General features: G+C 41.5%; 1 protein-coding gene across 1 annotated transcript in view; it reads left to right on the top strand.

The window, feature by feature from the left end:
• Positions 1-23,172, top strand: part of zfyve26 (zinc finger, FYVE domain containing 26) — a 108,356-nt gene that overhangs the window by 68,347 nt on the left and 16,837 nt on the right. Inside the window, 8 exon segments of the mRNA XM_031787675.1 lie at positions 4,619-4,711; positions 9,788-9,969; positions 11,722-11,864; positions 12,101-12,129; positions 12,631-12,767; positions 16,915-17,135; positions 18,720-18,867; positions 21,278-21,487. Coding sequence (XP_031643535.1) covers positions 4,619-4,711; positions 9,788-9,969; positions 11,722-11,864; positions 12,101-12,129; positions 12,631-12,767; positions 16,915-17,135; positions 18,720-18,867; positions 21,278-21,487 — 1,163 coding nt within the window.

Here is a 23,172-nt window from a genome sequence, read left to right as displayed (position 1 = left end):
ATGGTGAGATTCGAAATGGTCGGTAATCTGTTTGTTGACTTGGCTTTCGAAGACCTTAGAAAGGCACGGTAGGATAGATATAGGTCTGTAGCAGTTTGGGTCAAGAGTGTCCCCCCCTTTGAAGAGGGGGATGACCGCAGCTGCTTTCCAATCTTTGGGAATCTCAGACGACACGAAAGAGAGGTTGAACAGGCTAGTAATAGGGGTGGCAACAATTTCGGCAGATAATTTTAGAAAGAAAGGGTCCAGATTGTCTAGCCCGGCTGATTTGTAGGGGTCCAGATTTTGCAGCTCTTTCAGAACATCAGCTGAATGGATTTGGGAGAAGGAGAAATGGGGAAGGCTTGGGCGAGTTGCTGTTGGGGGTGCAGTGCTGTTGTCCGGGGTAGGAGTAGCCAGGTGGAAAGCATGGCCAGCCGTAGAAAAATGCTTATTGAAATTCTCAATTATGGTGGATTTATCAGTGGTGACAGTGTTTCCTATCTTCAGTGCAGTGGGCAGCTGGGAGGAGGTGTTCTTATTCTCCATGGACTTTACAGTGTCCCAGAACTTTTTTGAGTTAGTGTTGCAGGAAGCAAATTTCTGCTTGAAAAAGCTAGCCTTGGCTTTTCTAACTGCCTGTGTATAATGATTTCTAGCTTCCCTGAACAGCTGCATATCACGGGGGCTGTTCGATGCTAATGCAGAACGCCATAGGATGTTTTTGTGTTGGTTAAGGGCAGTCAGGTCTGGGGAGAACCAAGGGCTATATCTGTTCCTGGTTCTAAATTTCTTGAATGGGGCATGTTTATTTAGGATGGTTAGGAAGGCATTTTTAAAAAATATCCAGGCATCCTCTACTGACGGGATGAGATCAATATCCTTCCAGGATACCCCGGCCAGGTCGATTAGAAAGGCCTGCTCGCAGAAGTGTTTCAGGGAGCGTTTTACAGTGATGAGTGGCGGTCGTTTGACCGCTGACCCATTACGGATGCAGGCAATGAGGCAGTGATCGCTGAGATCTTGGTTGAAGACAGCAGAGGTGTATTTAGAGGGGAAGTTGGTTAGGATGATATCTATGAGGGTGCCCGTGTTTAAGGTTTTGGGGAGGTACCTGGTAGGTTCATTGATAATTTGTGTGAGATTGAGGGCATCAAGTTTAGATTGTAGGATGGCTGGGGTGTTAAGCATGTTCCAGTTTAGGTCGCCTAGCAGCACGAACTCTGAAGATAGATGGGGGGCAATCAGTTCACATATGGTGTCCAGAGCACAGCTGGGGGCAGAGGGTGGTCTATAGCAGGCGGCAACGGTGAGAGACTTGTTTTTAGAGAGGTGGATTTTTAAAAGTAGAAGTTCAAATTGTTTGGGTACAGACCTGGATAGTAGGACAGAACTCTGCAGGCTATCTTTGCAGTAGATTGCAACACCGCCCCCTTTGGCAGTTCTATCTTGTCTGAAAATGTTGTAGTTTGGAATTAAAATGTCTGAGTTTTTGGTGGTCTTCCTAAGCCAGGATTCAGACACAGCTAGAACATCCGGGTTGGCAGAGTGTGCTAAAGCAGTGAATAGAACAAACTTAGGGAGGAGGCTTCTAATGTTAACATGCATGAAACCAAGGCTATTACGGTTACAGAAGTCGTCAAAAGAGAGCGCCTGGGGAATAGGAGTGGAGCTAGGCACTGCAGGGCCTGGATTCACCTCTACATCGCCAGAGGAACATAGGAGGAGTAGAATAAGGGTACGGCTAAAAGCTATGAGAATTGGTCGTCTAGAACGTCTGGAACATAGAGTAAAAGGAGGTTTCTGGGGGCGATAAAATAGCATCAAGGTATAATGTACAGACAAATGTATGGTAGGATGTGAATACAGTGCAAATACAATGCACAGGCTTGTACTATGGATGTCTCTCCCTGTCTCCCCAGACTCAGTCATCGGTCTACACAACCACTCATATTGTCAGTCAAATGTGCAATGGATATGTGATTGTCCAATCTCGCAAGTTGTGTCTATGAGTTGTGGTGATGTGTAAACGGTAAACGGTCTGGTACAAAATGGTTGCCGTGCGTCATCCAATTGGGTGGATGAGGTGAAATTCCCTCTTACTTTGTAAAGTGCTTTGAGTACCTTGATTGTTTTTTTAATATAAAATCCAATCCGTTATTATAGAGTAAAATCAGGCTTCCTTTGTTACCTCACGACTACCTTGCTCTGTCAGGACACAGTGTTGGAAGTAACTAGTTACCAACTACTCTTACTTTTTTTTGTGGTAACTAGTTACCAAAACTCATTCATTTTTTTCTATTTAATTAATAAGTTACTTAGTTACTTTTACAATATTATTGTCCTTTCTCTTTGTTGGCACAAATAATAAAAAATAAAATCCCTCCATCCTAGGCTACGTTCATCGCGCTCTTCCTGTTCCTGCATGAACGTTGTGGCGGGGTGTTGGCATGGTAACTAGATAGATAGTTAGTGAGATGGCAGCGATAATAGACTTTATTTTGTCGTGGAAGTAGCCGTATTACTTTGAATTGGTTGAAGAAAAGGACCGATGTTACCTTTGAGTCTTGACTGACGCTACTTGCAGGATTTTCATCAGGTGAGATGGCAGCGACAATAGCCTTTATCGTGGAAGTAGCCGTATTACTTTGAATTGGTTGAAGAAAAGGACCGATGTTACCTTTGAGTCTTGACTGACGCTACTTGCAGGATTTTCATCAGGTGAGATGGCAGCGACAATAGCCTTTATCGTGGAAGTAGCCGTATTACTTTGAATTGGTTGAAGAAAAGGACCGATGTTACCTTTGAGTCTTGACTGACGCTACTTGCAGGATTTTCATCAGGTGAGATGGCAGCGACAATAGCCTTTATCGTGGAAGTAGCCGTATTACTTTGAATTGGTTGAAGAAAAGGACCGATGTTACCTTTGAGTCTTGACTGACTCAGGATTTTCATCGGGTTCGGGAGAAGTGGCCCGTTTATTGTCTGGTAATAAAACAAATAGGGTAGCTGAGTTCGTCTCCGTTGATAAGAATGGATATTTCTCCCGCTACGTTTTCACCATTTAATATAAAGTAAAGGGCCGTACAATTAAGACAATGTGAAAGTATAGTTTTAGCCTAGAATCTCCGCCCGGTTCGTATTTGTGTGTAAAACAGATTGGTAGCCAGTTGTACTTGTTATTTAGCTCTCCTATTACGGTGCCCAGTTGGTTTTCTACAGTGGGTATCAGACGGATTCACCCCCTTGGATTGTTTTAGTTTTAAATGTAGTTTTATTACAAAGTGTGATTGAAATAGCTATATATTTTTTGTTGTTGTCATTGAGCTACACAATATACTCCGTAATATCAAAGGGAAAATAACATTCTACACATTTTTACAAATTTAATCAAATGTAATAACTAAAATATAGTCGTATTGAACCCCCTTTGTATAGGCAAGGAGAAACAAAAATGTGGCTTAACAAATCACATTAGTAAGTTAAATGGACTCACTGTGTGTGAAATAATATGGGTTTTTGAATGACTACCCCCTCCTCTGTCCCCCATACATACATCTGTAAGGTCCCTCAGTCAAGTGTTACATTTTCTAGCACAGATTCAACTACTGTACATTGACCTGGGAGTTTTTTTTTTTTTTCAAAAGATGCCTCATGAAAAAAGGGCAGTGATTGGTAGATGAGAAACAATAACAAATCATGCATTGAATATCTCTTTAAGCGTGGTCAAGTTCGTATTTATGGTGTGGAGGATGTATTAAACCACCCAGACACATCAACTGAGCTGCTGGACAGGAAAGAAACTGGTCAGGGATCTCACCATGAGGAGGCCATTGGTGATTTTAAAACCTCTACAGAGTTCAATGGCTGTGATGGGAGAAAACTGAGGATGGATCAACAATGTTGTAGGGGGACTCTACAATAATGACCTAAATGACCAGAGTAAAAATATACAGAATATAAAACAAGGCAAAGCAATAAATGTTTGGCCTAAATGCAAAGCCTTATGTTGGGGGAAAATCGAACACAACACATCACTGAGTAACTTGCTCCTTATTTTCGAGCATGGTTATTTCTTGGAGTAAATGTTAGGAATTGTGAAAAACTGAGTTTTAAATGTATTTGGCTAAAATGTATGTAAACTTCCGACTTCAACTGTATATCATTTATTTAAAGTATTGTAAAGGATATATTGCTTCTGTCATTAATACTTGAGTTGGTGTAGAGATATAGACGAGTGGCATATATTTATTTTACCTTTATTTAACTAGGCAAGTCAGTTAAGAACAAATTCTTATTTTCAATGACTGCCTACCGGGGAACAGTGGGGTTAACTGCCTTGTTCAAGGGCAGAACGACAGATTTGTACCTTGTCAGCTCAAGGGATTTGAACTTGCATCCTTTTGGTTACTATGCAAGCCATTCTAATGACCGACACACGCTAGGCATCTTCAGAGGGTTTTCTGTTTTTGTTAACACATGTAATTTAGTGTGCGTTTACATTCCATAGTAACGTTGTAATGTCACGAGTTACTAAAAGTTACGTTCCTCCAACACTGAATTTACACATTTGGACTTTTTTAGATATGATGTGTACAAGTCTACAACGTTAATTACTTCGACCTCTCTCTGTCCCCAGATTCTGTGATCAGTCTCCAGGATGACCAGTGTCCAGCCCAGGACAGCTGTCCATCCACCCCCTCTAGGATGGGAACACCTCCACCTACTGCAGGTCAGAGATCATTCTATTGTCTGTTATACTCTATTCTATTCTATTATACTCTATTCTAGTTTACTATACTTTATTATATTATATTATGTTCTATTATACTCTATTCTAGTTTATTATACTCTATTCTAGTTCATTATACTCTATTCTAGTTTATCATATAATTTTCTATTATACTCTATTTTATTATACTACATTTTATTATACTCTATTCTATTATACTGTATTCTAGTCTATTATACGTTATTCTAGTATACTCTCTTTTAGTTTATTATACTCTATTCTAGTTCATTATACTCTATTCTAGTTTATCATATAATTTTCTATTATACTCTATTTTATTATACTACATTTTATTATACTCTATTCTATTATACTGTATTCTAGTCTATTATACGTTATTCTAGTATACTCTCTTTTAGTTTATTATACTCTATTCTATTATACTATATTCTAGTTTATTATACTCTATTCTATTATACACTATTTTATTATTCTATTATTTTCTATTATAGTCTATTATAGTTTATTCTAGTATACTGTATTTTATTATACTCTATTCTATTATACACACTTTTATTATACTCTATTATATTATGCTCTATTTTATACTCTGTTCTATTATACTCTATTCTATTATACTCTATTCTATTATACTCTATTCTATTATACTCTATTCTATTATACTCTGTTCTATTATACTCTGTTCTATTATACTCTATTCTATTATACTCTATTATACTCTATTCTATTATACTCTATTCTATTATACTCTATTCTATTATACTCTATTCTATTATACTCTGTTCTATTATACTCTGTTCTATTATACTATATTCTATTATACTCTGTTCTATTATACTCTATTCTATTATACTCTGTTCTATTATACTCTATTCTATTATACTCTGTTCTATTATACTATATTCTATTATACTCTGTTCTATTATACTCTATTCTATTATACTCTATTCTATTATACTCTATTCTATTATACTCTATTCTATTATACTCTGTTCTATTATACTCTATTCTATTATACTCTGTTCTATTATACTCTATTCTATTATACTCTATTCTATTATACTCTATTCTATTATACTCTGTTCTATTATACTCTATTCTATTATACTCTGTTCTATTATACTCTATTCTATTATACTCTATTCTATTATACTCTGTTCTATTACACTCTGTTCTATTATACTCTATTCTATTATACTCTATTCTATTATACTCTATTCTATTATACTCTGTTCTATTATACTCTATTCTATTATACTCTGTTCTATTATACTCTATTCTATTACACTCTGTTCTATTATACTCTGTTCTATTATACTCTATTCTATTATACTCTATTCTATTATACTCTGTTCTATTATACTCTATTATATTATGCTCTATTCTATTATACTCTATTCTATTATACCCTATTCTATTATACTCTATTCTATTATACTCTATTCTATTATACTCTGTTCTATTATACTCTGTTCTATTATACTCTATTCTATTATACTCTATTATACTCTATTCTATTATACTCTATTCTATTATACTCTGTTCTATTATACTCTATTCTATTATACTCTGTTCTATTATACTCTGTTCTATTATACTATATTCTATTATACTCTGTTCTATTATACTCTGTTCTATTATACTTTCTATTATACTCTGTTCTATTATACTCTGTTCTATTATACACTGTTCTATTATACTCTATTCTATTTTGTTCTATTATACTCTATTATATTATGCTCTATTTTATACTCTGTTCTATTATACTCTATTATACTCTATTCTATTATACTCTGTTCTATTATACTCTGTTCTATTATACTCTATTCTATTATACTCTATTCTATTATACTCTATTATACTCTATTCTATTATACTCTATTCTATTATACTCTGTTCTATTATACTGTATTCTATTATACTCTATTCTATTATACTCTATTATACTCTATTCTATTATACTCTATTCTATTATACTCTGTTCTATTATACTCTGTTCTATTATACTCTGTTCTATTATACTCTATTCTATTATACTCTATTCTATTATACTCTATTCTATTATACTCTATTCTATTATACTCTGTTCTATTATACTCTGTTCTATTATACTCTGTTCTATTATACTCTATTATACTCTATTATATTATGCTCTATTTTATACTCTGTTCTATTATACTCTATTCTATTATACTCTATTCTATTATACTCTATTATACTCTGTTCTATTATACTCTGTTCTATTATACTCTGTTCTATTATACTCTGTTCTATTATACTCTGTTCTATTATACTCTGTTCTATTATACTCTATTCTATTATACTCTATTCTATTATACTCTGTTCTATTATACTCTATTCTATTATACTCTATTATACTCTATTCTATTATACTCTGTTCTATTATACTCTGTTCAATTATACTCTATTCTATTATACTCTATTATACTCTGTTCTATTATACTCTGTTCTATTATACTCTGTTCTATTATACTCTGTTCTATTATACTCTGTTCTATTATACTCTATTCTATTATACTCTGTTCTATTATACTCTGTTCTATTATACTCTGTTCTATTATACTCTATTCTATTATACTCTGTTCTATTATACTCTGTTCTATTATACTCTGATACTCTGTTCTATTATACTCTGTTCTATTATACTCTGTTCTATTATACTCTATTCTATTATACTCTATTCTATTATACCTTCTAGTATACTATTATACTCTATTCTATTATACTCTATTCTATTATACTCTAGTATACTCTATTCTATTATACTCTATTATACTCTATTCTATTATACTCTATTCTATTATACTCTGTTCTATTATACTCTATTCTATTATACTCTGTTCTATTATACTCTATTCTATTATACTCTATTATATATCTATTCTATTATACTCTGTTCTATTATACTCTGTTCTATTATACTCTATTCTATTACACTCTGTTCTATTATACTCTATTCTATTATACTCTGTTCTATTATACTCTATTCTATTATACTCTATTATACTCTATTCTATTATACTCTGTTCTATTATACTCTTCTATTACACTCTGTTCTATTATACTCTATTCTATTATACTCTGTTCTATTATACTCTATTCTATTATACTCTGTTCTATTATACTCTATTCTATTACACTCTGTTCTATTATACTCTATTCTATTATACTCTATTCTATTATACTCTATTCTATTACACTCTATTCTATTATACTCTATTCTATTATACTCTGTTCTATTATACTCTATTCTATTACACTCTGTTCTATTATACTCTGTTCTATTATACTCTATTCTATTATACTCTGTTCTATTATACTCTATTCTATTACACTCTGTTCTATTATACTCTGTTCTATTATACTCTATTCTATTATACTCTATTCTATTATACTCTGTTCTATTACACTCTGTTCTATTATACACTATTTTATCATATTCTATTCTAGTATACTCTATTCTAGTTTATTATATTCTAGTTTATTATACTCTTTTCTATTTTATTATACTCTGTTCTATTATACTCTCTATTCTATTTTACTCTATTTTATTATACTCTCTTCTAGTTTACTATACTTTATTATACTCTATTCTATTCTATTATGTTCTATTATACTCTATTCTATTCTATTATTCTCTATTATACTCTATTCTAGTTCATTATACTCTATTCTAGTTTATCATAATATTTTCTATTATACTCTATTTTATTATACTCTATTCTATTATACTGTATTCTAGTCTATTATACGTTATTCTAGTATACTCTCTTTTAGTTTATTATACTCTATTCTATTATACTATATTCTAGTTTATTATACTCTATTCTATTATACTATATTCTAGTTTATTATACTCTATTCTATTATACACTATTTTATTATTCTATTATTTTCTATTATAGTCTATTATAGTTTATTCTAGTATACTGTATTTTATTATACTCTATTCTATTACACTCTATTCTATTATACTCTATTCTATTATACTCTGTTCTATTATACTCTATTCTATTACACTCTGTTCTATTATACTCTGTTCTATTATACTCTATTCTATTATACTCTATTCTATTATACTCTATTCTATTATACTCTGTTCTATTATACTCTGTTCTATTACACTCTGTTCTATTACACTCTGTTCTATTATACACTATTTTATCATATTCTATTCTAGTATACTCTATTCTAGTTTATTATATTCTAGTTTATTATACTCTTTTCTATTTTATACTCTGTTCTATTATACTCTCTATTCTATTTTACTCTATTTTATTATACTCTCTTCTAGTTTACTATACTTTATTATACTCTATTCTATTCTATTATGTTCTATTATACTCTATTCTATTCTATTATTCTCTATTATACTCTATTCTAGTTCATTATACTCTATTCTAGTTTATCATAATATATTCTATTATACTCTATTTTATTATACTCTATTCTATTATACTGTATTCTAGTCTATTATACGTTATTCTAGTATACTCTCTTTTAGTTTATTATACTCTATTCTATTATACTATATTCTAGTTTATTATACTCTATTCTATTATACTATATTCTAGTTTATTATACTCTATTCTATTATACACTATTTTATTATTCTATTATTTTCTATTATAGTCTATTATAGTTTATTCTAGTATACTGTATTTTATTATACTCTATTCTATTATACTATATTCTAGTTTATTATACGTTATTCTATTATATTCTATTTTATTATACTATATTCTATTATACTCTCTTGTCTGTGTGTAATCATTCAAATGTTTGATCTTCTTTTGTTGCACGTGGTTACTGTGGCAAGATGTACTACAGTACCCATAATGCTATGTACTACAGTACCCATAATGCAACGTACTACAGTACCCATAATGCTATGTACTACAGTACCCATAATGCTATGTACTACAGTACCCATAATGCTATGTACTACAGTACCCATAATGCTATGTACAGCACATCCGATTTTCCAGAATACATTGTGAAGATAACAATGTTGTTTCCGTCTCCTAACTCCAGGTAGTACCCCCATGCACACCTCGTCGTCCAGCAGTTCCCTGGACAGAGGGTCGACCGGCAGGAGAATCCAGCGCTCCCCCGATCAGTTCCAGCCCCCAGACAGAGCCCCGGTTCGTAAGGACTGGGTCCCAGACAACCAGCAGCATGTCTGCATGGTCTGCCAGCGAGAACGCTTCACCATGGTGAGAATAAGGGCCCCCGTGAAAGTCTAGAGTCTGGTCCCCTGTAGCTCAGTTGGTAGAGCATGGCGCTTGTATCTACAAGGTAGTGGGTTCAATTCCCGGGACCACCCATAGTATGTATTAGATGTTGACCTCTAGTATGCATAAGTCGCTTTGGATAAAAGCGTATGCTAGATGGAATATATATATATATATACTGTATAATATATATATAATAATAGTCCTTATAATAGTCCTTATAATAGTCCTTATAATAGTCCTTATAATAGTCCTTATAATAGTCCTTATAATAGTCCTTATAATAGTCCTTATAATAGTCCTAATAATAGTCCTTATAATAGTCCTTATAATAGTCCTTATAATAGTCCTTATAATAGTCCTTATAATAGTCCTTATAATATATATGTATATAATATATATATATATATTTTTTTTAAATTATATTATAGAGTGGAATGGCTAAAATAAGCCACTTGATGAATGAATAAGTGGCGGATAAATTAATGAGTGAGTGGTGGACACTAAATGAGTGAGTGAGTGAGTGGTGGACACTAAATGAGTGAGTGAGTGGTGGACACTAAATGAGTGAGTGAGTGGTGGACACTAAATGAATGAGTGAGTGGTGGACACTAAATGAATGAGTGAGTGGTGGACACTAAATGAATGAGTGAGTGGTGGACACTAAATGAATGAGTGAGTGGTGGACACTAAATGAATGAGTGAGTGGTGGACACTAAATGAATGAGTGAGTGGTGGACACTAAATGAATGAGTGAGTGGTGGACACTAAATGAACAAGTGAGTGGTGGACACTAAATGAATGAGCGAGTGAGTGGTGGACACTAAATGAATGAGCGAGTGAGTGGTGGACACTAAATGAACGAGTGAGTGGTGGACACTAAATGAATGAGCGAGTGAGTGGTGGACACTAAATTAATGAGCGAGTGAGTGGTGGACACTAAATTAATGAGCGAGTGGTAGACACTAAATGAGTGAGTGAGTGGCGGACACTAAATGGCAACAAAGAGAAAATGGTGGCATTGGTTTCCCACAAACAGATTCAGGCTGCTCATTGGTTTCCCACAGACAGATTAAGGCTGCTCATTGGTGTCCCACACACAGATGATTAAGGCTGCTCATTGGTTTCCCACAGACAGATTAAGGCTGCTCATTGGTGTCCCACACACAGATTCAGGCTGCTCATTGGTTTCCCACAGACAGATTAAGGCTGCTCATTGGTGTCCCACACACAGATTAAGGCTGCTCATTGGTTTCCCACAGACAGATTAAGGCTGCTCATTGGTTTCCCACAGACAGATTAAGGCTGCTCATTGGTTTCCCACAAACAGATTCAGGCTGCTCATTGGTTTCCCACAAACAGATTCAGGCTGCTCATTGGTTTCCCACAAACAGATTCAGGCTGCTCATTGATTTCCCACAAACAGATTCAGGCTGCTCATTGGTTTCCCACAAACAGATTAAGGCTGCTCATTGGTTTCCCACAAACAGATTCAGGCTGCTCATTGGTTTCCCACAAACAGATTAAGGCTGCTCATTGGTTTCCCACAAACAGATTCAGGCTGCTCATTGGTTTCCCACAAACAGATTAAGGCTGCTCATTGGTTTCCCACAAACAGATTAAGGCTGCTCATTGGTGTTCAGTACAGGAATAGACTTCATTTGTGTTGGGTGAACCGGCTCATGATTTGTTGTGTGAAAGTGACTCTCCACTCCATCCTATTGTCCTCCTCAGTTCAACAGGCGTCACCACTGCAGGAGGTGTGGTCGTCTGGTGTGCCATGCCTGCTCCGACCACAAGATGGCGGTAGAGGGCTGCACTGAGGAGGAGAAGGAAGTGCGTGTGTGTGACCAGTGTTACAGCTACTTCCATCCAGAGTAAGACCCTTAGACCCTACTGGCAGTAAAAACCTACACACTGCTTTATTCACTGTCGTTTGTCACGATCTCTCTATATTAATCCAAGGTAACATATCACTATCTCTGTATATTGACCCCAAGGTAACATATCACAATCTCTGTATATTGACCCCAAGGTAACATATCACAATCTCTGTATATTGACCCCAAGGTAACATATCACTGATTTTTCTATTTTGTTTGTTTCATCCCAGTTCTGATGAGATGCTGGAACAAGCTGAAGGTAAAGGGCGCTATCATATTCATAACAGACGTTAGTATGAAATGTCTTCCTAAGGCTACTGCCTCTTCAGCTACTGTAATGTGAAGATTTATTTGACATGGTGACAATGCACATTGATCAACATTCTGTAAATGTCCCAGATTTAACTAGCCGGTTAGCTTATCACAATTTGTAGTCCTTGGATAGTGCGTGACTCGCTCTCGCTCTCTCTTCGCTTCCCTTCTCTCCCCTCTTCCTCTCTCTCTCTCTCTCCCCTCTTCCTCTCTCTCTCTCTCTCTCCCCTCTTCCCCTCCCTCTCCCCTCTTCCTCTCTCTCTCTCTCTCTCTCTCTCTCTCTCCCCTCTTCCCCTCCCTCTCCCCTCTTCCCCCTCTCTCTCTCCCCCTCCTCTCCCTCTTTCTCCTCTTCCTGTCTCTCCCCTCTTCTCCTCCCTCTCTCTCCCCCTCCCCCCTCTCCCTCTCACTCCTCGTCTTCCTCCCTGTCCCCCCTCTCTCCCTGACCCAGTTGCAGGTAGTCCTATGTCAACAGAGGGAGTGTTAGATTCAATGCTTCACCTGCCAGAGGTCACTCACCGTCAGTTTCACCTCAGCACCAACCCTACAGACAACCTGCAACTACAGACAGATTTCTACTATGAACAGGTCAGTTATATTATAACTACAGACAGATTTCTACAATGAACAGGTCAGTTAAATTATAATTACAGACAGATTTCTACAATGAACAGGTCAGTTAAATTATAACTACAGATAGATTTCTACAATGAACGGGTCAGTTATAACTACAGACAACAAGCACACAAAGGTAACCTGCCTAAACGACTACCGACCCGTAGCACTCACGTCTGTAGCCATGAAGTGCTTTGAAAGGCTGGTCATGGCTCACATCAACACCATTATCCCAGAAACCCTTAGACCCACTCCAATTTGCAAACCGCACCAACAGATCCGCAGATGATGCAATCTCTATTGCACTCCACACTGCCCTTTCCCACCTGGACAAAAGGAACACCTATGTGAGAATGCATGACTACAGCTCAGCGCTCAACACCATAGTGCCCTCAAAGCTCATCACTAAGCTAACTACCCTGGGACTAAACCCCTCCCTCTGCAACTGGATCCTGGACTTCCTGACGGGCCGCCCCCAGGTGGTGAGGGTAGGTAGCGACACATCTGCCACACTGATCCTCAACATTGGAGCTCCCCAGGGGTGCGTGTTAAGTCCCCTCCTGTACTCCCTGTTCACCCACGACCGTGTGGCCAGGCACGACAGTTGTAGGCCTGATCACCAACAACAATGAGACAGCCTATAGGGAGGAGGTCAGAGACCTGGCAGTGTGGTCTCTGCCAGGTCACCAAACTCTCCCTCAACGTGAGCAAGACAAAGGAGATTATCGGTGGACAACAGGAAAAAGGAGGGCTGAGCACGCCCCCATTGAGATCGACAGAGCTGTAGTGGAGACGGACCACATCACTTAAGGACCTACCATGGTCCAAACACACCAACACAGTCGTGAAGAGAGCACGACAATGCCTCTTCCCCCTCAGGAGGCAGAAAAGATTTGGCATGTGCCATCAGATCCTCAGAAAGTTCTACAGTTGACAGGATCTTGACTGGTTGCATCATTTCTTGGTTTGGCAACTGCTTGGCATCTGTCCGCAAGGCGCTACAGAGCAAGTGTGTACGGCCCAGTACATCACTGGGGCTGAGCTCCCTGCCATCCAGGACCTCTATACCAGGCGGTGTCAGAGAAATTTCCAAAGAATTCAGCCACCCAAGTCGGTCTGTTCTCTCTGCTACCGCACGGCAAGCGGTACCGGAGTGCCAAGTCGGTCTGTTCTCTCTGCTACCGCACGGCAAGCGGTACCGGAGTGCCAAGTCGGTTTGTTCTCTCTGCTACCGCACGGCAAGCGGTACCGGAGTGCCAAGTCAGTCTGTTCTCTCTGCTACCGCACGGCAAGCGGTACCGGAGTGCCAAGTCTGTCTGTTCTCTCTGCTACCGCACGGAAAGCGGTACCGGAGTGCCAAGTCGGGGACCAAAAGGCTTCCGAACAGCTTCTACCCCAAAAGCCGCGGCGGCAGGTCGCCTAGTGGTTAGAGCATTGGTGCAGTAACCGAATGGTTGCAAGATCGAATCCCTGAGCTGACAAGGTAAAAAGTTGTTCTGTCCCTGAACAAGGCAGTTAACCCTCTGTTCCCCGGTAGGCCGTCATTGCAAATAAGAATTTGTTCTTAACTGACTTGCCTAGTTAAATTAAGGTTAAATATTTTTTTAAAGCCGTAAGACGCTGAACAGTTAATTAAAAGGCTACCATGACTGTCTGCCTTTCACCCCCTACCTACATGTACATATTACCTCAATCAGTCACCAAACCAAACCTACATGTACATAGTACCTCAATCAATCACCGAACCAAACCTACATGTACATATTACCTCAATCACCCCAACTACCTCGTACCCCAGTACACTGACTCGGTACCGGTACTCCTTGTATATAACCTCATTACTGTTATTATATTGTGTTGCTATTTTAGTTTTATATTTTATTTTGACCTCTGTCCCTGTCTCCAGGCTCTCAGTTTAACCTGTCAGTTTGACCTCTGTCCCTGTCTCCAGGCTCCCAGTTTGACCTTTGTCCCTGTCTCCAGGCTCCCAGTTTGACCTTTGTCCCTGTCTCCAGGCTCCCAGTTTGACCTTTGTCCCTGTCTCCAGGCTCCCAGTTTGACCTCTGTCCCTGTCTCCAGGCTCCCAGTTTGACCTTTGTCCCTGTCTCCAGGCTCCCAGTTTGACCTCTGTCCCTGTCTCCAGGCTCCCAGTTTGACCTCTGTCCCTGTCTCCAGGCTCTCAGTTTGACCTCTGTCCCTGTCTCCAGGCTCTCAGTTTGACCTCTGTCCCTGTCTCCAGGCTCTCAGTTTGACCTCTGTCCCTGTCTCCAGGCTCTCAGTTTGACCTCTGTCCCTGTCTCCAGGCTCTCAGTTTAACCTGTCAGTTTGACCTCTGTCCCTGTCTCCAGGCTCCCAGTTTGACCTCTGTCCCTGTCTCCAGGCTCTCAGTTTGACCTCTGTCCCTGTCTCCAGGCTCCCAGTTTGACCTCTGTCCCTGTCTCCAGGCTCTCAGTTTGACCTCTGTCCCTGTCTCCAGGCTCCCAGTTTGACCTCTGTCCCTGTCTCCAGGCTCCCAGTTTGACCTCTGTCTTTGTCTCCAGGCTCCCAGTTTGACCTCTGTCCCTGTCTCCAGGCTCCCAGTTTGACCTCTGTCCCTGTCTCCAGGCTCTCAGTTTGACCTCTGTCCCTGTCTCCAGGCTCAAAGTTTGACCTCTGTCCCTGTCTCCAGGCCCTCAGTTTGACCTCTGTCCCTGTCTCCAGGCTCCCAGTTTGACATCTGTCCCTGTCTCCAGGCTCCCAGTTTGACCTCCTGTCCCTGTCTCCAGGCTCCCAGTTTGACCTCTGTCTCTGTTTCCAGGCTCTCAGTTTAACCTCTCAGTTTGACCTCTGTCCCTGTCTCCAGGCTCCCAGTTTGACCTCTGTCCCTGTCTCCAGGCTCCCAGTTTGACCTCTGTCCCTGTCTCCAGGCTCCCAGTTTGACCTCTGTCCCTGTCTCCAGGCTCCCAGTTTGACCTCTGTCCCTGTCTCCAGGCTCCCAGTTTGACCTCTGTCCCTGTCTCCAGGCTCCCAGTTTGACCTCTGTCCCTGTCTCCAGGTTCCCAGTTTGACCTCTGTCCCTGTCTCCAGGCTCCCAGTTTGACCTCTGTCCCTGTCTCCAGGCTCCCAGTTTGACCTCTGTCCCTGTCTCCAGGCTCCCAGTTTGACCTCTGTCCCTGTCTCCAGGCTCCCAGTTTGATGTGTTTTGTTTGACCTCTGTCCCTGTCTCCAGGCTCCCAGTTTGACCTCTGTCCCTGTCTCCAGGTTCCCAGTTTAACCTCTGTCCCTGTCTCCAGGCTCCCAGTTTGACGTGTCAGTTTGACCTCTGTCCCTGTCTCCAGGCTCCCAGTTTGACGTGTCAGTTTGACCTCTGTCCCTGTCTCCAGGCTCCCAGTTTGACGTGTCAGTTTGACCTCTGTCCCTGTCTCCAGGCTCCCAGTTTGACCTCTGTCCCTGTCTCCAGGCTCCCAGTTTGACCTCTGTCCCTGTCTCCAAGCTCCCAGTTTGATGTGTTTTGTTTGACCTCTGTCCCTGTCTCCAGGCTCCCAGTTTGACCTCTGTCCCTGTCTCCAGGTTCCCAGTTTAACCTCTGTCCCTGTCTCCAGGCTCCCAGTTTGACGTGTCAGTTTGACCTCTGTCCCTGTCTCCAGGCTCCCAGTTTGACGTGTCAGTTTGACCTCTGTCCCTGTCTCCAGGCTCTCAGTTTGACCTCTGTCCCTGTCTCCAGGCTCTCAGTTTAACCTGTCAGTTTGACCTCTGTCTCCAGGCTCCCAGTTTGACCTCTGTCCCTGTCTCCAGGCTCCCAGTTTGACCTCTGTCCCTGTCTCCAGGCTCCCAGTTTGACCTCTGTCCCTGTCTCCAGGCTCCCAGTTTGACCTCTGTCCCTGTCTCCAGGCTCTCAGTTTGACCTCTGTCCCTGTCTCCAGGCTCTCAGTTTGACGTGTCAGTTTGACCTCTGTCCCTGTCTCCAGGCTCCCAGTTTGACCTCTGTCCCTGTCTCCAGGCTCCCAGTTTGACCTCTGTCCCTGTCTCCAGGCTCCCAGTTTGACCTCTGTCCCTGTCTCCAGGCTCTCAGTTTGACCTCTGTCCCTGTCTCCAGGCTCCCAGTTTGACGTGTCAGTTTGACCTCTGTCCCTGTCTCCAGGCTCCCAGTGCGTCTCTATGTGTGGCCATCCTGTCCCTCCATAGCGACCAGACAGCCTGTGGACACCAGCTAATTGGACACTGCCGCTCACTGTCCCGTAAACTAACCAATCCCGAGGTGGACGCCCGCCTCCTCACCGACGTCATGCGCCAGCTTCTGTTCAGCGCCAAACTGATGTTCGTCAAGGTGGGCCGCAGCCAGGACCTGGCCCTGTGTGACAGGTGAGAGTACTACATTACCCATAATGCCCTGTGTGACAGGTGAGAGGTACTACGGTACCCATAATGCCCTGTGTGACAGGTGAGAGTACTGCGGTACCCATAATGCCCTGTGTGAGAGGTACTACGGTACCCATAATGCCCTGTGTGACAGGTGAGAGTACTACATTACCCATAATGCACCGTGTGACAGGTGAGAGTACTACAGTAACCATAATGCCCTGTGTGACAGGTGAGCGGTACTACGGTACCCATAATGCCCTGTGTGACAGGTGAGAGTACTACAGTAACCATAATGCCCTGTGTGACAGGTGAGAGTACTACAGTAACCATAATGCCCTGTGTGACAGGTGTGAGGTACTACGGTACCCATAATGCCCTGTGTGACAGGTGTGAGGTACTACGGTACTCATAATGCCCTGTGTGACAGGTGTGAGGTACTACGGTACCCATAATGCCCTGTGTGACAGGTGAGAGCAGGTATCATGTATTATGTCCCGATGTGCCTTAACCCCAAATGGTAAAGATGAGCACTATATCATTTCCAGATCCTATTTGGTGCTCATTTTTACATCAGTTCTCCTCTGTCTCCCTCTCTTCCTCTATGTCTCTCTTCCTCTGTCTCTCTCTCAATTCAATTCAATTCAATTCAAGGGCTTTATTGGCATGGGAAACATGTGTTAACATTGCCAAAGCAAGTGAGGTAGACAACATACAAAGTGAATATATAAAGTGAAAAACAACAAAAATTAACAGTAAACATTACACATACAGAAGTTTCAAAACAGTAAAGACATTACAAATGTCATATTATATATATATATACAGTGTTCTAACAATGTACAAATGGCTAAAGGACACAAGATAAAATAAATAAGCATAAATATGGGTTGTATTTACAATGGTGTTTGTTCTTCACTGGTTGCCCTTTTCTCGTGGCAACAGGTCACAAATCTTGCTGCTGTGATGGCACACTGTGGAATTTCACCCAGTAGATATGGGAGTTTTTCAAAATTGGATTTGTTTTCGAATTCTTTGTGGATCTGAGGGAAATATGTCTCTCTAATATGGTCATACGTTGGACAGGAGGTTAGGAAGTGCAGCTCAGTTTCCACCTCATTTTGTGGGCAGTGAGCACATAGCCTGTCTTCTCTTGAGAGCCAAGTCTGCCTACGGCGGCCTTTCTCAATAGCAAGGCTATGCTCACTGAGTCTGTACATAGTCAAGGCTTTCCTTAATTTTGGGTCAGTCACAGTGGTCAGGTATTCTGCCGCTGTGTACTCTCTGTTTAGGGCCAAATAGCATTCTAGTTTGCTCTGTTTTTTGTTAATTCTTTCCAATGTGTCAAGTAGTTATCTTTTTGTTTTCTCATGATTTGGTTGGGTCTAATTGTGCTGCTGTCTCTCTCTGTGTCTCTCTCTCTCTCTCTCTCTCTCTCTCTCTGTGTCTCTTTCCCTCTGCGTCTCTCTGTCTGTCTCTGTGTCTGTCTCCCTTCCTCTGTCTCTCTCTCTCTCTCTCTGTGTCTCTCTCTCTGTGTCTCTCTCTCCCTCTGTCTGTCTCTCTGTTTCTCCTTTGTCTGTCCCCCAGCTACATCAGTAAAGTAGACGTCCTGAAGATCCTGGTAACGGCCAACTACAAGTACATCCCCTGTCTGGATGACATCCTGGAGACGGCTGCTGTCACACGACTACGCAACCAGCTACTGGAGGCAGAGTACTACCAGCTAGCTGTGGAGGTGAGGCAGGCCTAGAGTCAGGCAACCAGCTACTGGAGGCAGAGGTCTACCAGCTAGCTGTGGAGGTGAGGCAGGCCTAGAGTCAGGCAACCAGCTACTGGAGGCAGAGGTCTACCAGCTAGCTGTGGAGGTGAGGCAGGCCTAGAGTCAGGCAACCAGCTACTGGAGGCAGAGGTCTACCAGCTAGCTGTGGAGGTGAGGCAGGCCTAGAGTCAGGCAACCAGCTACTGGAGGCAGAGGTCTACCAGCTAGCTGTGGAGGTGAGGCAGGCCTAGAGTCAGGCAACCAGCTACTGGAGGCAGAGGTCTACCAGCTAGCTGTGGAGGTGAGGCAGGCCTAGAGTCAGGCAACCAGCTACTGGAGGCAGAGGTCTACCAGCTAGCTGTGGAGGTGAGGCAGGCCTAGAGTCAGGCAACCAGCTACTGGAGGCAGAGTACAACCAGTTAGCTGTGGAGGTGAGGCAGGCCTAGAGTCAGACAAGTCTGTTTAAGTCTGAACATCTAATTTTAGGTTATTATAGGTTTTAGTCCTAACCTGGTCGTCTGTCTGTCTGTCCGTCCGTCCGTCCGTCCGTCCGTCAGGCCTCGATGTGCCCTCGCAGTGCTCTCGATGTGCCCTCGATGTGCCCTCGCTGTGCCCACAGTAGACCTAGTCTTAATGTTCCCACAGTAGACCTAGTCTTAACGTTCCCACAGTAGACCTAGTCTTAACGTTCCCACAGTAGACCTAGTCTTAACGTTCCCACAGTAGACCTAGTCTTAACGTTCCCACAGTAGACCTAGTCTTAGACTGTATTATTCCACCTCGGGGGACATTCATTTGGTGCTTAAACGGACATAATATATCACATAATACCTAAAAACACAAACTGTACAATACGTCATGTAAATATAAATATATTATCCGTCCGTCCGTCCGTCCGTCCGTCCGTCCGTCTCCACTAAGACAGGTGTTTCAGTCCTAACCTGGTCCTCTCTGTCTGTCTCCACTAAGACAGGTGTTTCAGTCCTACCTGGTCCTCTCTGTCTGTCTCCACTAAGACAGGTGTTTCAGTCCTAACCTGGTCCTCTCTGTCTGTCTCCACTAAGACAGGTGTTTCAGTCCTAACCTGGTCCTCTCTGTCTGTCTCCACTAAGACAGGTGTTTCAGTCCTAACCTGGTCCTCTCTGTCTGTCTGTCTGTTCTGTCTGTCTCTGTCTGTCTGTCTGTCTGTCTGTCTGTCTGTCTGTCTGTCTGTCTGTCTGTCCTGTCTGTCTGTCTGTCCTGTCTGTCTGTCCTGTCTGTCTGTCTGGTCTGTCTGTCTGTCTGTCTGTCTGTCTGTCTGTCGTCTGTCTGCTGTCTGTCTGTCTTCTGTCTGTCTGCTGTCTGTCTGTCTGTCTGTCTGTCTGTCTGTCTGTCTGTCTGTCTGTCTGTCTGTCTGTCTGTCTGTCTGTCTGTCTGTCTGTCTGTCTGTCTGTCTGTCTGTCTGTCTGTCTTCTGTCTGTCTGTCTGTGCTGTCCTGTCTGTCTGTTCTGTCTGTCTGTCTGTCTGTCTGTCTGTCTGTCTGTCTGTCTGTCTGTCTGTCCTGTCTGTCTGTCTGTCTGTCTGTCTGTCTGTCTGTCTGTCTGTCTGTCTGTCTGTCTGTCTGTCTGTCTGTCTGTCTGTCTGTCTGTCTGTCTGTCTGTCTGTCTGTCTGTCTGTCTGTCTGTCTGTCTGTCTGTCTGTCTGTCTGTCTGTCTGTCTGTCTGTCTGTCTGTCTGTCTGTCTGTCTGTCCTGTCTGTCTGTCTGTCTGTCTGTCTGTCTGTCTGTCTGTCTGTCTGTTCTGTCTGTCTGTCTGTCTGTCTGTCTGTCTGTCTGTCTGTCTGTCTGTCTGTCTGTCTGTCTGTCTGTCTGTCTGTCTGTCTGTCTGTCTGTCTGTCTGTCCTGTCTGTCTGTCTGTCTGTCTGTCTGTCCTGTCTGTCTGTCTGTCCTGTCTGTCTGTCTGTCTGTCTGTCTGTCTGTCTTGTCTGTCTGTCTGTCTGTCTGTCTGTCTGTCCTGTCTGTCTGTCTGTCTGTCTGTCTGTCTGTCTGTCTGTCTGTCTGTCTGTCTGTCTGTCTGTCTGTCTGTCTGTCTGTCTGTCTGTCTGTCTGTCTGTCTGTCTGTCTGTCTGTCTGTCTGTCTGTCCTGTCTGTCTGTCTGTCTGTCTGTCTGTCTGTCTGTCTTCTGTCTGTCTGTCTGTCTGTCTGTCTGTCTTCTGTCTGTCTGTCTGTCTGTCTGTCTGTCTGTCTGTCTTGTCTGTCTGTCTTGTCTGTCTGTCTGTCTGTCTGTCTGTCTGTCTGTCTGTCTGTCTGTCTGTCTGTCTGTCTGTCTGTCTGTCTGTCTGTCTGTCTGTCTGCACTAAGACAGGTGTTTCAGTCCTAACCTGGTCCTCTCTGTCTGTCTGACTGTAGGTGTCCACTAAGAGTGGTCTGGACCCAGGTGGTGTGTGGCAGGCGTGGGGAATGGCCTCCCTCAAGGCAGGGAACTTGACTGCTGCTAGGGAGAAGTTATGTCGCTGTCTGAAAGCTCCGGTGGACAGAAACCAGCTCAACCTGGGTCCTCGGCTGCTGCAGGAGATAGTCTCTCATCTAGAGAGCACCGTCAGATCCACGCTGGCCACGGTGAGAGATAAACATCACCATAATGGTATATTGAAGACACTTAATCTCAAGTGATTTACAGAAGAGTTTATTTTTATTTTTAAGCCTAGATGTTTCGTCTGTTCTACGACAGTGAGCGGTTTTAGTATGTCTATAGGGATGGCTGCAGGAATTGAACCCACAACAGTGTGTCTCTCATTGGTAGCAACACTGCCATGCCACGTTCATACCAACTGAGCCACACGGAACACAGCCATCATTAATTGTTTACGTTCACCGACGTGCCCTCGCTGTGCCTTCGCTGTGCCTTCGCTGTGCCCTCGATGTGCCCTCGATGTGCCCTCGATGTGCCCTCGCGGTGCCCTCGCGGTGCCCTCGCGGTGCCCTCGCTGTGCCCTCGCTGTGCCCTCGCTGTGCCCTCGCTGTGCCCTCGCTGTGCTCTCGATGTGCCCTCGATGTGCCCTCGCTGTGGCCTCGCTGTGGCCTCTGTGCCCTCGATGTGCCCTCGCTGTGCCCTCGATGTGCCCTCGCTGTGCCCTCGATGTGCCCTCGCAGTGCCCTTGATGTGCCCTCGCAGTGCCCTCGCTGTGCCCACATTAGACCTAGTCTTAACGTTCTGACATTAGACCTAGTCTTAACGTTCCCACATTAGACCTAGTCTTAACGTACCCACATTAGACCTAGTCTTAACGTTCCCACAGTAGACCTAGTCTTAACGTTCCCACAGTAGACCTAGTCTTAGATCTTAACGTTCCCACATTAGACCTAGTCTTAGATGTTAATGTTCCCACATTAGACCTAGTCTTAACATTACCACATTAGACCTAGTCTTAGGTCTTAACGTTCCCACAGTAGACCTAGTCTTAGATCTTAACGTTCCCACAGTAGACCTAGTCTTAGATCTTAACGTTCCCACAGTAGACCTAGTCTTAACGTTCCCACAGTAGACCTAGTCTTAACATTCCCACATTAGACCTAGTCTTAACGTTCCCACAGTAGACCTAGTCTTAACGTTCCCACAGTAGACCTAGTCTTAGACTGTATTATTCCACCTCGGGGGACATTCATTTGGTGCTTAAACGGACATAATATATCACATAATACCTAAAAACACAAACTGTACAATACGTCATGTAAATATAAATATATTATCTAATAATCTAATCTATTAAAAAAATGGGAAGTTACAATTTATAGTGTAGACTGTATTGATATAGACTGTATTTATAGTATAGACTGTATTGATATAGACTGTATTGATAGACTGTATTTATAGTATAGACTGTATTGATATAGACTGTATTGATATAGACTGTATTGATATAGACTGTATTTATAGTATAGACTGTATTTATAGTATAGACTGTATTGATATAGACTGTATTTATAGTATAGACTGTATTGATATAGACTGTATTGATATAGACTGTATTTATAGTATAGACTGTATTGATATAGACTGTATTGATATAGACTGTATTTATAGTATAGACTGTATTGATAGTATAGACTGTATTGATATAGACTGTATTGATATAGACTGTATTTATAGTATAGACTGTATTGATATAGACTGTATTTATAGTATAGACTGTATTGATATAGACTGTATTTATAGTATAGACTGTATTGATATAGACTATTTATAGTATAGACTGTATTTATAGTATAGACTGTTGCTGATATAGACTGTATTTATAGTATAG

The sequence above is a fragment of the Oncorhynchus kisutch genome, linkage group LG14 (assembly GCF_002021735.2).
Source record: "Oncorhynchus kisutch isolate 150728-3 linkage group LG14, Okis_V2, whole genome shotgun sequence".
NCBI classification, from domain to species: domain Eukaryota; kingdom Metazoa; phylum Chordata; class Actinopteri; order Salmoniformes; family Salmonidae; genus Oncorhynchus; species Oncorhynchus kisutch.
This window is presented reverse-complemented; position numbering and strand designations above follow the sequence as displayed.